General features: G+C 47.2%; 1 protein-coding gene across 4 annotated transcripts in view; it reads right to left on the bottom strand.

Moving 5' to 3' along the window:
• The window catches only part of LOC145337623 (spectrin beta chain, non-erythrocytic 1-like), a 304,515-nt gene that overhangs the window by 19,121 nt on the left and 270,379 nt on the right, over positions 1 to 15,015 (bottom strand). For all 4 annotated transcript variants that reach the window (XM_080182424.1, XM_080182427.1, XM_080182425.1 and 1 more), the window contains 6 exons: positions 13,259 to 13,537; positions 11,531 to 11,661; positions 8,864 to 9,068; positions 7,268 to 7,642; positions 4,318 to 4,562; positions 2,135 to 2,273 (listed from right to left, as the gene is read on the bottom strand). In XM_080182424.1, coding sequence (XP_080038550.1) covers positions 2,135 to 2,273; positions 4,318 to 4,562; positions 7,268 to 7,642; positions 8,864 to 9,068; positions 11,531 to 11,661; positions 13,259 to 13,537 — 1,374 coding nt within the window. The remainder of the gene's footprint in view (positions 1 to 2,134; positions 2,274 to 4,317; positions 4,563 to 7,267; positions 7,643 to 8,863; positions 9,069 to 11,530; positions 11,662 to 13,258; positions 13,538 to 15,015) is intronic.

Raw genomic sequence — 15,015 nt, 5'->3', positions numbered from 1 at the left:
CATTTTCTGCCCTAGGGGATCAAACGGACCATTTTAACATTTGTGTCAATATTGTGTGCATTAATTAGGGCATTACTATTAAAGGCAAGCGCTATATTTGTATTAAAACATCAGTACTGCTGCCAGGATTTGAGTAATGTTGATATATCGTCAAAGCGTTTGACCTTGTACTCATTGAATCGTAGAATGCACAGTGCAGAAGGAGACCATTCGGCCCATCGAGCCTGCAGTGACAACAATCCCACACAGGCCCTATCCCCATAACCCCTCACATTTACAGTCCTAGTCCCCCTGACACTAACGGGCAATTTAGCACGGTCAATCAACCTAACCCACACAGAGAGTGTTGGGTGCCTGGAACACACTGCCAGTGGAAGCAGGCACATTAGCAACATTTAAGAGGCATTTGGTTGTACATGAATAAGGAGGGAAGAGAGGGATACAGACCGAGTAAGGACAGGAGGTTTTTCTTGTAGTGTAGTTAGGACATCATGATCAGCACGGCCTTGGAGGAGCCGAAGGGCCTGTTCCCATGCTGTAGGTTTCTTTCACAACAACAGAAAATGCTGGAAAATCTCAGCAGGTCTGAAAGCAACTGTGGGGAGAGAATAGAGCCAATGTTTCAAGTCTGGATGACCCTTCGTCAGGCATGCTGGGATTTTCCACCATTTTCTGCTTTTCCTTCAGATTTCAGTATCTGCAGTATTTTGCTTTTATCTGTATTTTTCTTTGTTCATTCTCTCAGCAGAGGACAGGGGCCCTCTGTATGACTAGGTACAGCTTCCAGCAACGGTGAGTCAGCCACATTGTGAACTCAGCTCAGAATCTCAAATTGGTTGTTAGTCCTGATGAGTGCAGGACGAAACGTTTCTACAGCATGTCTGTTTTTTTTCCAGCGGTACCGATGAGTGCAAGATGAAAAGTTTCGACAGCACGTGTCTTTTTTCAGCAGTACTCAAGTTCTGACTACAAAGACTTGATGGTTTGAGTTATAAGGAGAGGCTGGATAGACAGGGACTTTTTTCTCTGGAGCGTAGAAGGGATGATCTTATAGAGGTCTATAAAATAATGAGGGGCTCAGATCAGCGAGATAGTCAATATCTTTTCCCAAAGGTAGGGGAGTCTAAAACTAGAGGGCAGAGGTTTAAGGTGAGAGGGGAGAGATACAAAAGGGTCCAGAGGGGCAATTTTTTCACACAGAGGGTGGTAAGTGTCTGGTATAAGCTGCCAGAGGCAGTACAGGTGGGTACAATTCTGTCTTCTAAGTTTCAGAGTTGGTAAGTCATGTTGCAGCTTTATCGAAGTTAGGCAACACTTGGAATGTTGTGTTCAATTCTGGTCGCCACATGACCAGAAGGATGTGGAGGCTTTGGAGAGGGTACAGAAAAGATTTACCAGGATGTTGCCTGGTATGGAGGGCATTAGCTATGAGGAGAGGTTGGAGAAACTCGGTTTGATCTTGCTGGAGGTTGAGGAGCGACCTGATAGAATTCTCTAAGGTTATGAGGGGCACGAACTGAGTGGATAGTCAGAAGCTTTTTCTCAGGGTAGAAGAATCAATTATTAGGAGGCACAGGTTTAAGGTGCGAGGGGCAAGGTTTAAAGGAGATGTACGAGGCAGATTTTTTACACAGAGGGTGGTGGGTGCCTGGAACTCGTTGCCGGGGGAGGGAGTGGAAGCGGATACGATAGTGAGTTTTAAGGGGTGTCTGGACAAATACATGAATAGGATGGGAATAGAGGGATATGGTTCCCAGAAGGGTAGGGGGTTTTAGTTAGGTTGGGCAGCATGGTCGGTGCAGGAGGGCCGAAGGGCCTGTTCCTGTGCTGTAATTTTCTTTGTTCTTTGAAAAGTGTTTAGACATGGGTAAGATGGGTATAGAGGGATCTGGGCCAAACGTGGGCAATTGGGACTAGCTTAAGGGTTAAAAAACGGACAGCACAGACAAGTTGGGCCAGAGGGCCTGCTTCCATGCTGTAAACCTCTGTGATTCTGGTGAGTAGATAAATATTGTTGTGCTTTATAACTGTCCCTCGTCACCACCGTAGCTGTTGAAATGGAATGCACAGAAATTACCACCCAACAGAGTTCAAAACCTTCAGAAATTTCCTTTTATACCATGATTAGGAGTACCTCGTCTGAAGCATAGTGATTTTTGGCCAGAAGGGCGTTGCCCATCTCAATGCTTGCCGTAAAGCTGTCATCACGGGCATCGATTTCGGACTTGATGCCCTGGTGGTTCTTGATGGTCAGATCCGCTGAAGATACGTCCCTACGAGATGAGAGTGCAAAGGTTCAGCTGGGCAGAAAGCTCACCGAGAAACCCCATTTACCTCCTGCAATACTGTCTGTAAACCACGGATTGGAGATTCCCACTGGCCTGACCGTCTGCTATAAACCACGGCAGCTTACCATATCCGTAAACCGTATCCAGCCCATCTCAAAGCTAAAGTTCTTGTGGTGAGTGTCCCGTGATAACACCTCCTCCTAGTTTATTCAACATCTCCTCATAGCCAACGCCCTGAGACAGGGCAACATCCTGGTGGCCATGATGGCACCGTGGGTTAGCACTGCTGTCTCACGGTGTCAGGGACTTGGGTTAGATTCCCGGCTTGGGTCACTGTCTGTGTGGGTTGCACGTTCTACCCCATGTCTGCATGGGTTTTCTCCGGGTGCTCTGGTTTCCTCCCACACTTCAAAGATGTGCAGGTTATGTGGATTGGCCATGCTGAATTGCCCTTAGTGCCCAAAGATGTGCAGGTTAGGTGGATTGGCCATGCTGAATTGTCCCTTAGCGTCCAAAGATATACAGGTTAGGTGGATTGGCAGTGCTAAATTTCCTCTTAGTATCCAAACTCTGTCTGCAGAGTTGGGAAATCATGTTGCAGTAATATAAAACCTTGGTTAGGCCACATTTGGAGTATTGTGTGCAGTTCTGGTCGCCATACTACCAGAAGGACATGGAAGTTTTGGAGACAGGGCAAAGAAGGTTCACCAGGATGTTGCCTGGGTTCAAAAGTGTCAGCCACGAGAAGTTGGATAAACTTGGATTATTTTCTCTGGAAAGACGGAGGCTGAGGGGAAGCCTGATAGAGGTCTACAAAATGATGAGAGACGCAGACAGGGTGGAGAGTCAGAAGCTTTTTCCTCAGGATGGATGGATGTGTCAATTACAAGGGGGACACAGGTTCAAGGTGAGAGGGGGAGAGTTTAAGGGAGATGTGCAGGGGAAGTTTTTCACACATGGTGGGTGCTGGAACATGCTGCCAGAGGAGGTGGTGGAAGCAGGCACATTAACAACATTTAAGAGGCATCTGGCTGGGTACATGAATAGGGAGGGAATAGGGGGATACGGACTGAGTAAGGGCAGAAGGATATTTTTTAGCGGACCGAAGCTTGGAGGCTGAAGGGCCTGTTCTTGTGCTGCATTGTTTTTTGGATCCAATATTGATAGAAAAGAGAAAAAATGAATACCTTCTCTCACAGAATCCCTGCAGTGCCGAAGGCGGCCATTCAGCCCATTGAGTCTGCACCTACCTCAATCCCACCCATGCCTATCCCCATAACTTTATGTATCTGCCCCAGCTAGCCCCCTGACATTAAGAAACACGGAGGCTTACAGCATAAAAACAGGCCCTTGGGCCCAACTTGTCCATGCTGTGAACTTTTTTTTTTAACCACTAAGCTAGTCCCAATTGCCTGCGTTTGGCCCATATCCCTCTATACCCATCGTACCCATGTAACTGTCTAAACACTTTTTAAAAGACAAAATTGCACCCGCCTCTAATGCTTGTTCCAGACACTCACCACCCTCTGTGTGAAACATTTGCCCCTCTGGACCCTTTTGTCTCTCTCCCCTCTCATCTTAAACCTATACCTAGTCACAAGAAGGCTCACATTAACTCTGCAATGAAGTTACTGTGAAAATTCCCTCCTCGCCACACTCCAGTGCCTGTTCGGGTACACTGAGGGACAATTTAGCATGGCCAATCCACCTAACCGGCACATCTTTGGACACTGAGGGACAATTTAGCACGGCCAATCCACCTAACCGGCACATCTTTGAAGCATGGGAGGAAACCGGAGCACCCGGAGGAAACCCACGCAGACACAGGGAGAACATGCCATCTCCACACAGACAGTGACCCGAAACTGGAATTGAACCTGGGTCCTTGGCGCTGAGAGGCAGCAGTGCTAACCCACTGTACCACCGTATCGCCCTGTGTGGAGGGGTTCACTGAGCATGACCTTCCCAGAGGACCTTCAGGGATCAGCTACCCCGTCCTTCCCTCGAACGCCGCAGCGAGTACAGCTACCTCGGCTTCTCCTGGGTGTCTATCTGCCTGTTGACGTCATCCATCCAGAGCATGAGGGCCCGCACGAGGTTGAAGAAGCGGAACTTTTCCACGGTGTCTGACAGGAGCTGCTTGCGTCCTTTGCTGGCGTTGAGGAGAGCGTTCCAGGCCTCCACGACAGTCAGCTCGTGCCGCTGGATGTCCTCGGCCTTCTCGCCAGCGTAGGCTGACCGGAGACGGGCTGCATCATCCTGCACTTGCTTCACCTGTGTGACATAAAGAGACAAAATCTAAGGGTAAAAACAGAGCGACAACATGGAATCATAGAATCCCTACAGTGTGGAAGGAGGCCATTCGGTCCATTGGGTTTATAGCGACTACAATCCCACCCAGACCCTATCCCCATTACCCCATCCATTTACCCTGCTAATCCCCCTGGCACCAAGGAACAATTTATCATGGCCAATCCACCTAACCCGCACATCTTTGGACACTAAGGGGCAATTTATCATGGCCAATCCACCTAACCCACATATCTTTGAGCATGAAGGGACAATTTAGCATGGCCAATCCACCTAACCCGCACATCCTTCAGACTTTGGGAGGAAACTGGAGCACCCGGACGAAGCCCACGCAGACACGGGGAGAATGTGCAAACTCCGCACAGACAGTGACCCAAGCCAGGAATCAAACCCGGGTCCCAGGAGCTGTGAAGCAGCCGTGCAAACACAGTCAACAGGAACAATAATGCACATTGAAGGAGTTACGATGATTGCAATGGAACTTGTATAAAAAGGCAATCTTGTTCAAGACATCTTTTAAATGAGACACCCCAGCATTAAAACCCGCTGTAATTATAGTTATATATCTTTCTTTCTTCTGCACCCTGTTAAACTCTGGAAAAATAAAACGTTAGCTTAAAACTGACAGATAGAAAGATGACATTCACTGGAAATGTACAACAGTTATGAAACTGAGCAAGATGGAGGAAAATTTAAAATTTATTTATTAGTGTCACAAGTAGGCTTACATTAACGCTGCAATGAAGTTACTGTGAAAATCCCCAGATCGCCACACTCCGGCGCCTGTTCAGGTTACACTGAGGGACAATTTAGCATGGCCACTGCACGTCTTTCGGACTGTGGGAGAAAATCTGAGCATCAGGAAGAAACCCACGCAGACATGGGGAGAATGTGCAGGCTCCACACAGACAGTGACCCAAGCTGGGACTCGAACCTGGGTCCCTGGCACTGTGAGGCAGTAATGCTAACCTCTGTGCCGTCCGGAAAACATGAAGAGGCGAAAGAGAATGAGGCAGGGAAACAGCCAAACACAGAAACTAGAAGCAGGAGGAGGCCGTTCGGTCCTTCTAGCTTGCCCCGCCATTCATTCTGATCATGGCTGATCATCCAATTCAATATCCTGATTCCCCCCCCCCCCCATAGCCGTCAATCCCTTTAGCCCCAAGAGCGATATCTAATTCCTTCCTGAAATCACACAACGTTTTGGCCTCAACTACTTTCTGTGGCAGTGAATTCCACCACTCTCTGGGTGAAGAAATTTCCTCTCACCTCAGTTCTATAAGGTTTACCCCTTATCCTAAAACTATCACCCCTAATTCTGGATTCCCCCCACCATCGGGAACATTCTTTCTGAATCTACCCTGTCTAACCCTGTTAGAATTTTATAAATTTCTGTGAGATCCCCTCTCAGTCTCCTCAACTCCAGTGAATATAATCCGAACCAACTTAGTCTCTCCTCATAGAGGTTTACAGCATGGAACATGTCCACACTGCCCGGTTTTTAAACCCTAAGCTGGTCCCAATTGCCCACGTTTTGCCCATATCCCTCTATACCCATCTTACCCATGTAACTGTCTAAACGCTTTTTAAAAGATAAAATTGTACCCGCCTCTACTACTGCCTCTGGCAGCTCATTCCAGACACTCACCATCCTCTGTGTAAAAAAATTGCCCCTCTGGACCCTTTTGTATCTCTCCCCTCTCACCTTAAACTTATGCCCTCTAGTTTTCGACTCCCCTACCTTTGGGAAAAATGTCTTTTGTATCTCTCCCTTCTCACTTTCCTGTCTTGTTTTAGACTCCTCTACCTTTGGGAAAAGATGTTGACTATAGCTACTTTCTCAGAAGACTAAAGAAATCTGGCATATCAGCACCATAGAAAGCATTCTTTCTGGTTGTATCACAGCTTGGTCTGGGCTCCTGCTCTGCCCAAGACCACAAGGAACTACAAAAGATCATGAATGTAGCCCAATCCATCACACAAACCAGCCTCCCATCCATTGACTCTGTCTACACTTCCTGCCGCCTTGGGAAAAGCAGCCAGCATAATCAAGGACCCCACGCACCCCAGCCATTCTCTCTTCCACCTTCTTCCGTTGGGGAGAAGATATAAAAGTCTGAGGTCACAACCCAACCAACACAAGAACAGCTTCTTCCCTGCTACCACCAGACTTTTGAATGGACCTGCCTCGCATTAAGTTGATCTTTCTCTACACCCTAGCTATGACTGTAACGCTACATTCTGCACTCTCTTGTTTCCATCTCTATGAACAGTATGCTTTGTCTGTATGGCACGCAAGAAATAATACTTTTCACTGTATGTTAATACTTGTGACAATAATAAATCAAATCAAAATCAAAATGAAATCAAATATCAAATCAAATTAAAAATCAAAATTAAATCAAAAATCAAATCAAATCAACAATCAAATCAAAAATCAAAATTAAATCAAATCAAATATCAAATCAAAAATAAAATATCAAATCTAAATCAAATCAAAAAACAAATCAAATCAAAATTCAGAATCAAATCAAACATCAAATCAAAAATAAAACAAAATATCAAATCAAGAATCAAATCAAAAACCTGCCGCGCCAGGAATCAGTCTGGTGAACAAGAGAGGAAAAGAAGATGAAGACCACAGAGGAAGGGAAGTTTTCCGCACTCACCTGGGTGCTCAGTGCTTGTATGTCATGCTCATAAGTCGTGTGCATTCGGTGCATTCTCTCCACGGTCTTGAGATCCCGTCCCACTTCCTCCGGGAGCTGCTTCTCCTTCTCCCGGATGCGGTCGAGCGTCTCCCTGGCGTCATGGTAGAAGCTGTGCAGCTCGTACGAGGCGGCCAGCATCTGCGTGCGGGTGTCGATCAGCTCCAGCAGATCGGCCCAGGCCTCGTTCAGTCCGTCCTTCCACTCGGCAATGGTGGCGTTCTCTGAGTGACCCAGGTCGATCTGCTCATCCGCCATGCGGTTCACAGAGTCAACACGCTCCTGCCCAATGTTGCTGGTGTCCCGGGCAAACTCACGGAATTTGTCACGCAGCATCTGTGCAAAAAAACCGGAGAGAGGCGGGAGGGATCACTCTCGGTCAGTGCATCGGCAGCTGGACTCGTTTGAGCAATACTAAATCTGGATTGGCAAAGGGACAGTTCGATACACGTTTGAGCAAGGTCCATCTGCTGTTTTAGCTGAAGCATTCACCCATTTCAGTATTTAGCTGCACACTGTACAGCAACTCACATCAAGTCACTGAATCATAGAATAAAATTCTTACAGTGCAGAAGGAGGCATTTGGCTCATCGAGCCTGCACCAACAACTGTCCCACTCAGGCCCTATCCCCATATATTTACCTTGCCAATCCAACTGACACTAACAGTCAATTTAGCACGGCCAATCTACCTAACCTGCATATCTTTGGACACTAAGGGGTAATTTTGGAGTGTGTGTTGGAAACAGTTTCACAGCAAGGTAAGAGGCAGTCTCTCTCTCTCGCCCCCTGTTCTTCTCTTTGTTTGGTTCTGAAACGACTATCAGTTCGCCGAAGGAGGGGCTTTTTGCTATCCTGCCTTATGGAAGCTGTTTGTGAAACAGATTCGACTACAACCTCTTCTGAGCTTTTTCACGGGGGATTTTCAGCATTCAGCCCAGGAGGCTGGATTCCTGTAACAAGTGGGCATTAACCTAGGCCGTATTGTGTTTATTTGGAAGAGTTGGTCTATTAGATGTTGGCTTTGGTTGGGGACACGTTAGAGATATTTCCTCAAAAGTTGTACATTACCGTGGTTGCTGTGTTTGTTGTTTGTAATTGTGAAAAGTTCTTGCTAATTGTCTTACTATACATGTCAACAATATTCCAAATTAAACTTTGTTTTTGATAAAAGCTCCTCGTGGGTCAGTTGAGTCACAGCTGGAATAAAACTCCTCATGCTCATCCTAGCCAAATTCAACATAAAGGGTTACAGATCAGGCGAGCTTCATTGAGCACCTTGAGGCATCTGCCCTGACTTGTTAAAGTACAGAGTGCACTTGAGCCTCCAAGAATAGGCCAGCCCTGAAATTTAGAAGCAAGGTAAGAAGGAGCAAAGCATGGGACCATGTTGCTGTAGTCTTGTAAGGGAGTGAATGAGGGGGAGCTTCAGAAAGGTAAGTTTCTATGGTTTAACACTACTCGCATGAGAAGGGGAACGGGTGGGGAGCGACAGAAGGAAACAGTTCTTTCATGGAGAATTGGCAAGAGGGGAGAATAACGTTAGCCCTTTACTCACAGTCACGTGCTCATAATCCTGACCCAGCTCGTGGGAGCCAGCCACAATCTCCCGCTCTGCGATCCACTGTTCCAGGTCATCCACTTCCCGTTTGAGCTGGCAAAGCCGCAGCCTCTCCTGGAGCTTTTCCCTTCTTTCCTCCGCCAGGTCCTTCAGCCCAGCGTACAACTTGTCCACCTGCGACTGCCTCAGAGTTATCCGGTCACTGAGCAATCCAAGAGACAGAAGAAGGAACATGAGGAGTTACATCTCAGGAACTCTGGAGTGGAGGAGCGCCAATTGTTTCTAAGAACTAGGAGTAGGAGTCGGCCATCTGGCCCCTCGAGCCTGCTCTGTCATTCACTAAGATCATGGCTGATCTTTTCGTGGACTCAGCTCCACTTACCCACCCGCTCACCATAACCCTTAATTCCTTCACTGTTCAAAAATCTATCTATCCTTGCCTTAAAAACATTCAGTGAGGTAGCCTCAACTGGGCAGGGAATTCCACAGATTCACAACCCTTTGGGTGAAGAAGTTCCTCCTCAACTCAGTCCTAAATCTGCTCCCCCTTATTTTGAGGCTGTGCCCCCGAGTTCTAGTTTCACCCACCAGTGGAAACAACTTCCCTGCTTCTATCTTATCTAATCTCTTCATAATCTTATATGTTTCTATAAGATCTCCCTCACTCTTCTGAATTCCAATGAGTATAGTCCCAGTCTACTCAGTCTCTCCTCATAAGCCAACCCTCTCAACTCCAGAATCACCCTAGTGAATCTCCTCTGCATCCCCTCCAGTGCCAGTATATCCTTTCTCAAGTAAGGAGACCAAAACTGGACACAGTAACTCCAGGTGTGGCCTCACCAGCACCTTATGCAGCTGCAACTGTTCAGCTGTCCAGAAGTCTATTTATTCCCAGGGGATGAACCAGGAATGTGCCTGGAACTTTTTTTTAATTTATTCATTTTACAGGATGTGGGGCTCATTGCCCATCTCCAGTTGCTTTCCATTTCAGAGGGCAGTTGGGAGTCAACCACATTGCTGTGGCTCCGGAGTCACATGTAGGCCAGATCTGGCAAGGACGGCAGATTTCCTTCCCTAAAGGGAACCAGATGGGTTTTTCCAACAATGGGTCATCAGTAGGTTAATTCCAGATACTTTTTATTGAATTCAAATTTCATCATCTGCCATGGTGGGATTCGAACCCGAGTCCCTCCAGGTCTCTGTACCACTAGTCCAATGATAATGCCACTACACCACTGCTAATACAACACATTAATGTTTGAATGAGGCAGGTGAGGGGGCACTCTCACCTCAATTCTAAGGGAGTGTTAGATGTCCCTGTACATAAGCAATTAATGGGTCTGGGTCCTGAAGGTTGTTAATAGAATTCAAACAGTTGGTGAAGGTAAAACCAATAAACACAGACCCTTTCCTTAATATCCTTAACGAGCTCCGTTCAGTCTCACAGCTCCCCTCTCACATACCTGTGTCCCAGCAGTCATAGAATCACAGAATCACAGAATCCCTACAGTGCAGAAGGAGGCCATTCAGCCCATCAGGTCTGCACCAAACACAATCCACCCAGGCCCTATCTCAGATTGCCCGAAGAGGCAATTTAGCATGGCCAATCCATCTAACCTGCACATCTTTGGACACTAAGGGGCAATTTAGCATGGCCAATCCCCTGAACCTACACATCTTTGGACACTAAGGGGGAATTTGGCATGGTCAATCCACCTAACCTAAACATCTTTCAGTCTGTGAGAGTAAACTAGAGCAGCCTGACGTAACCCACGCACTCACAGGGAGACCATGCAAACTCCATAGACAGTAACCCAAGCCGAGAATTGAACCCAGGTCCCTGGTGCTATGCGGCAGCAGTGCTAATCACTGTGCCACTGCCCCCTATTAATATGTACTCAAAGTACTTAAATAAACACTAGTGTTAATAAACACTAGTTTAATTAACATACTATTCACATAGGTCAAAGGGTTCGCGCACATTGTGGGATCTATCCTGTAGGTAACCACGAGAGTCAACAGAATCATAGAATCCCGACAGTATAGAAGGAGGCTATTCTGCCCATTGAGTCTGTAACAACCACAATCCACGAAGGCTCCTATCTCAGGCTGCCCAATGGGGCAATTTAGCATGGTCAATCTATCTAACCCGCACATCTTTCAGACTGTGGAAGGAAACTGGAGCACCTGGAGGAAACCCATGCAGACATGGGGAGAACATGCAGACTCCACACAGATAGTGACCCAAGATGGGAATCGAACCCGGGTCCCTGGCGCTGTGAGGCACTGTGCTACCGTGTTGTTCCAAGGGAGGAAAGTGCAACCCTGTTGTCTCCACTCCACCCTCCCAGAGAGGGAAATCAATCCAGGGTAACGGTCCCGCAAAAGGGTGCGGAACTTTGGCGGGACTCACAGCCGATGGGAACTGCGCAGATGAAACGGAAGTAGCTACTCCAAGATCAAAGAACAGTACTGCGCAGGAACAGGCCCTTCGGCCCACCAATCCTGCGCTGATCACATTTACCTGTCTAACCAACCGTTTATACCCCTCTATTCCCCGTTTGTTCATGTGCCCATCAAGATAAGTCTTAAATGTCGCCAACGTGTCTGCCTCAACCACCTCACTTGGCAGTGCATCCCTTGCAACATGTTCTTGACACTGACCTCTCAGGATGGTTGTTTGTTACGAGGTTCCTGCTCAGGTTGGAGAGTTGGTGGATGGTCTGCGCATAGTCCTCCAGCGACTGCTCCACCACCTGGTGTTTCTTCACCATCGCCATTGCACTCTGTTCGTCCTTTTCAAACACAACAAGGTAGTGAAACAGAGCAGGATACTTCACAATACAACGCCCAATCCATCACGCAAACCAGCCTCCCATCCATTGACTCTGTCTACACTTTCCGCTGTCTCGGGAAAAGCAGCCGGCATAATTAAGGACCCCACACACCCGGACATTCTCTCTTCCACCTTCTTCCGTTGGGAAAAAGATACAAAAGTCTGAGGTCACGTACCAACTGACTAAAGAACAGCTTCTTCCCTGCTGCTGTCAGACGTTTGAATGGACCTATCTTGCATTAAGTTGATCTTTCTCTACACCCTAGCTATGACTGTAACACTACATTCTGCACTCTCTCCTTTCCTTCTCTATGAATGATATGCTTTGCCTGTATAGGGTGCAAGAAACGATACTTTTCACTGTATCCCAATGCATGTGACAATAATAAATCAAAATCAGTGAAGAAGAAATCCGACACACCAAATGAAATGGGGATGGGGGTGATGATGGAGGGCCAGGGGTGCATGGAAGTGTAAAACAACTCTCAATACTGCAAAACTGTCAATAGATTTCTGTATTTGGTGCTTTATTAGCATCTTATTTTTCCTGAGATATTGTCAGATGCACTTGGGCACAACTTCAGGCTAAAGGAACGATCCTTTAAAACAGAGATGAGGTGGAATTTCTTCAGCCAGAGAGTGGGGAATCTGTGGAAAACTTTGCCGCAGAAGGCTGTGGAGGCCGGGTCATTGAGTGTCTTTAAGACAGAGATAGATAGGTTCTTGATCAATAAGGGGATCAGGGGTTATGGGGAAAAAGCAGGAGTGTGGCCAATCTACCTAACCTGCACATCTTTGGACACTAAGGGGTAATCCACACAGAGGGTGGTGAGTGTCTGGAACAAGCTGCCCAGAGGTAGTATTGAAGGTGGGTACAATTTTGTCTTTTAAAAAGTGTTTAGACAGTTACATGGGTAAGGTGGGTATGGGCCAAATGCAGGCATAGGGATTTAAAAATTAAGGGCAGAATGAGTAAGTTAGGCCAAAGGGCCTGTTTCCATGCTGTAAACATCTATGATTCTATTTTAGCGTGGCCAATCTACCAAACCTTCACACCTTTGGACTGTGGTAGGAAACCCATGCAGACACAGGGACAATGTGCAGACTCCACACAGTTACCCAAGACTGAAATCAAATCCGGGTTTAGTTTTAGTTTAGTTTATTTATTAGTGTCGCAAGTAGGCTTACATTAACACTGCAATGCAGTTACTGTGAAAATCCCCTAGTCGCCACACTCTAGCCCCTGTTCAGGTACATTGAGGAGAATTTGGCATGGCCAATGCAAAAGTCTTTTGGACTGTAGGAGGAAACCGGAACACACGGAGGAAACCCACGTAGACTCGGGGAGAACGTGCAGACTCCACACAGACAGTGACCCCAGCTGGGAATCGAACCCGGGTCCATGGCACTGTAAAACAGCTGTCCTAACCCACTGTGCCACCCCAAGCTCAAACAATTTTTTTTAAAAGGAATGCCTTTCCCTGCCTCAAAACGTTACAGCTTTCTCCCCCTGAAACTTTCCTCCGTCTTTAACCAATGCAGTGACTTTGTCGCACCTTCGCTCTCTCTTCCGACATCATGTGAAGCTCCTGTTCACCCATCCAGGCCTCTGCTTCCGCCGCGTCAAAGTAGAATTGCTGCGCCTTGTGAGACTCCTGCAGGCGGCCGTTGCGCCCGTCAGTCTCCTCGATCAATTCCTTCCACATGCCCTGCAGGTCTTCCAGACGGGCCCGCAGCACCTCAGAGTCGACGCGGCCCACCTTGGACATGGTCTCCCCCCGATCAGCAATGTCATCTATCCGAGGCTGGTGGCCCTGGATCTCCTTCTGTAGGGTCTGAACAACAACAAAGAAATGATAAGCATGTCTTCACTTTCATTGTTATCTTCAACAGATGCACACTGTGCCACACTGAAACCGAGTGCTCCAACCCACTCACCATGTTCTTCCTATTCGAGTGGCAGTCACAGGCAAATGTAGTGAAAAATGCCCCAGTAGCCCAGTTGTCTACCCTGACCTTGCTGATGCTTATAGAATCCCTACAGTGCAGAAGGAGGCCATCCAGCCCATCAGGTCTGCACTGACTCGCTGACTCAGCATCTTACGCAGGCCTATCCTCGTAACACCACATTTTTACCTGCTAATTCTCCTAACCTACACATCTTGGGATACCAAGCGGCCATTTAGCAAGGCCAATCCACCTAAACTGCACATCTTGGAACAATAAAAGGGCAATTTAGAATGGCCAAGCTCCCTAACCTACACATCTTTGGACACTAAGGGACAATTTTAACATTGCCAATCTACCTAACCTGCACATCTTTGGACACTAAGGGGCAATTTAACATTGCCAATTCCCCCTAACCTATACATCTTTGGAGTATGGGAGGAAACTGGAGCACCCAGAGGAAACCCATGAAGACACAGGGAGAAAGTGCACATTCCACTCAGTCACCCAAGGCTGGAATTGAACCTGGGTCCCTGGCGCTGGGAGGCAGCAGTGCTAATCACGGTGCCACCCACTGGCTACAGTTTTAATGCAACAGTTACCTACTTGTAGGTTCATGGGAGCTTAGACAAGAGCTGGATTTTTCTCTCCCTTACTGCCCAGGGAGAGGTTGGGTTAGAGACTTCCATGTTCTGATCTCTTTACATTTCCCATTACAACTGAACAGGTCAAGGGCCAGATCTGACAATGAGCGACAAGATATTTTTAATTTTCTTTTGTATTTATTCTCGGGATTTGGGAGTTGCTGCCTAACTGGCATTTATCATTCATGTCTAGTTACCCTAGAGATGGCAGTGGTGGCTTTGGCTAGCTGTGGGTTTTAAGATGAACTGCTGCCATTTATCCGGTGAATGTTTATCACAGCAGGGTTAAGGCAGAGGGTTCCAGGATGCTAGGAGGATGCAGGATGACTTGGACAGGCTGACTGAGGGGGCAAATGCTTGGCCAATGCAATATAATATGGGTAAAAGGACCCCGCACACCCCGAACATTCTCTTTTCCACCTTCTTCCATCGGGGAAAAGGATACAAAACTCTGAGGGGTGTAGATCAGCTAGAAAGTCAATATCTTTTCCCAAAGGTAGAGGAGCCTAAAACTAAAGGGCATAGGTTTAAGGTGAGAGGGGAGAGATACAAAAGAGGGGCAACTTTTTCTCCACAGAGGGTGGTGAGTGTCTGGAACGAGCTGCCAGAGGTAGTAGTAGAGGAGGGTACAATTTTGTGTTTTAAAAAGCATTTAGATAGTTCCATGGGTAAGATGGGTATAGAGGGATATGGGCCAAACGCAGGCAATTGGGATTAGTTTA

Source organism: Carcharhinus amblyrhynchos, unplaced genomic scaffold (assembly GCF_965287045.1).
Source record: "Carcharhinus amblyrhynchos unplaced genomic scaffold, sCarAmb.v2.hapA scaffold_54, whole genome shotgun sequence".
NCBI classification, from domain to species: domain Eukaryota; kingdom Metazoa; phylum Chordata; class Chondrichthyes; order Carcharhiniformes; family Carcharhinidae; genus Carcharhinus; species Carcharhinus amblyrhynchos.
This window is presented reverse-complemented; position numbering and strand designations above follow the sequence as displayed.